Raw genomic sequence first — 1,906 nt, 5'->3', positions numbered from 1 at the left:
TTAAGGGTTAAGACACGCGTGTTCTGGTGCATTTAAAAGCGGCTCAAATCAAGCCCACCGCCTCTCCTCTCTGGACTGGGGGTAGAGTAATTGCATGTAGCCGCCAAGCCAGAAAATAATTTATTAAATGTGCTAAGCGGGGCCGGTGGATGGGATTTTACGCACACCAGGTCAAACGCGCACGCTGCTCTCCCCCTACGTAACCAAATCATTTATTATTCATGACATTTTGATGGTAAAGTTGTTGGTATGTGCACAGCAGTGGTAGCAGCAGGAGTAGTAGTGGAAGTATGCAGCACCTCGAGACCCAGGGGATGTAGCCACAAATTGGAGGCCTAAACACAAGAGTCCCCTTTAAACTGGCTGTGCGGTTTATCTATAAAATGTGGTATCTTTCGTGTAAACCCAAGCCAAGTTCAAGTGCAGATTTAATGTCCAGATACTACTGAGATTACATCCGCAGAAAAAGGCATGACACCAAATCGCCTTTTCTTCGAGTCTTCCTGTCCCCACAGCGCCTCAGATCTCGCCTCCTACACCACTGACTGTTTAGGGTTAATTGTGTGGAAATGCGCGCGTGTGCTGTGCTCGTTACCCGGTTTTCCCGAGTCCCAGGCCTAAGCCCTTTATGTCTCGCTTCGCTCCCGGAGCCTCCTTCCTCTTCTCTCCCCGTCCTCCGCCTCCCCTGCCCGGCCAGCTCTGCTCCAGATGCGCCGCTCTCTCTGCAGGGCCTCTGCCGAAGACTGTGCGCCAAGTCCAGGGTCCTAGCGCCGGATGGGTACAGGCCACAGCCACAGAGAGGGACTATAGAACAGCACAGAGCAGGATTAAAGAGATCAAGCAGGTTATGGCTCTGTATAGGCCTATATTTCAAAATTGCAATGTAGGCCTACTGTATATATGAAGTAAGAAGAAGTAGCCCTACAGTACTCATTTTACTTACTCAAAATGGCACCAAATTAAAAGTATTCTTACATATTACTCAAGTATAACTCCATCCATCCATTTTCATCCATTTATCCAGGGCCGGGTCGCGGGGGCAGCAGGGACTCTCAGACTTCCCTCACCCCAGACACTTCCTCCAGCTCCTCCAGTGGGACCCCAAGGCGTTCCCAGGACAGCCGGGAGACATAGTCACTCCAGCGTGTCCTGGGTCTCCTCCTGGTGAAACATCTCCCCAGGCAGGTGTCCAGGAGGCGTCCGGAACAGATGCCCGAGTCACCGCAGGAGGAAACTCATTTAAACACTTGTATCCGCCATCTTGCCTTTTTGGTCATTACTCAAAGCTGGTGAGGGCTGGAACACAAGTAAAAATACAACTACTGCACCATAAAACCTGCATGTTTAAAGGTGCACTATGGAACGTTTCTGTGGGACAACTTCTTGCATCCACGGAGATCTTATCGCTTTGCCTGGAATGTTTCAGCGTATTGCATTAAAGTTATCTCTCTTGCATTTATTTATTCAAAAAAACACCAATAGACATGCATTTTTACCCTGATTCGGGCCACCTCTCCACAGATCTGACCTCTAATTTAACCTTTTTTATACCACCTGCTGTCTACCTGTCTATAGATACATACTACTGAACGTTCCAGATAGAGCAATAACAACTCCAGGGCCCCGCAGACTCCAGGGGGCCTCAGAAACCAGGGGCCCACAGACTCCAGGGGCCCTCCAAATCCAGGGGCCCACAAACTCCAGGGCCCTGCAGACTCCAGGGGCCCACAGACTCCAGGGCCCTGCAGACTCTAGGGGCCCCTGGATTAGGATACCCACAGACCTGAGGGGCCCATAAAACAACTCAATAAAACCAAAACGCTCATTCAGCTTCTGTTTAACCAATAACAGGCGGTTAACTGCTCTGTTCACTAATGTCAAATGTAAACGCAGTCATGCTAACCAT

The 1,906-nt window shown here is 49.8% G+C and overlaps 1 protein-coding gene across 1 annotated transcript in view; it reads right to left on the bottom strand.

Moving 5' to 3' along the window:
* Positions 1 to 591: 591 nt before the first annotated feature.
* Positions 592 to 1,906, bottom strand: part of dtnbb (dystrobrevin, beta b) — a 61,336-nt gene continuing 60,021 nt past the window's right edge. The window contains exon 18 of the mRNA XM_055231252.1: positions 592 to 804. Within this exon, the coding sequence (XP_055087227.1) occupies positions 592 to 804 (213 nt within the window). The remainder of the gene's footprint in view (positions 805 to 1,906) is intronic.

This window comes from Periophthalmus magnuspinnatus, chromosome 22, assembly GCF_009829125.3.
Source record: "Periophthalmus magnuspinnatus isolate fPerMag1 chromosome 22, fPerMag1.2.pri, whole genome shotgun sequence".
In the NCBI taxonomy this organism is placed as follows: domain Eukaryota; kingdom Metazoa; phylum Chordata; class Actinopteri; order Gobiiformes; family Gobiidae; genus Periophthalmus; species Periophthalmus magnuspinnatus.
This window is presented reverse-complemented; position numbering and strand designations above follow the sequence as displayed.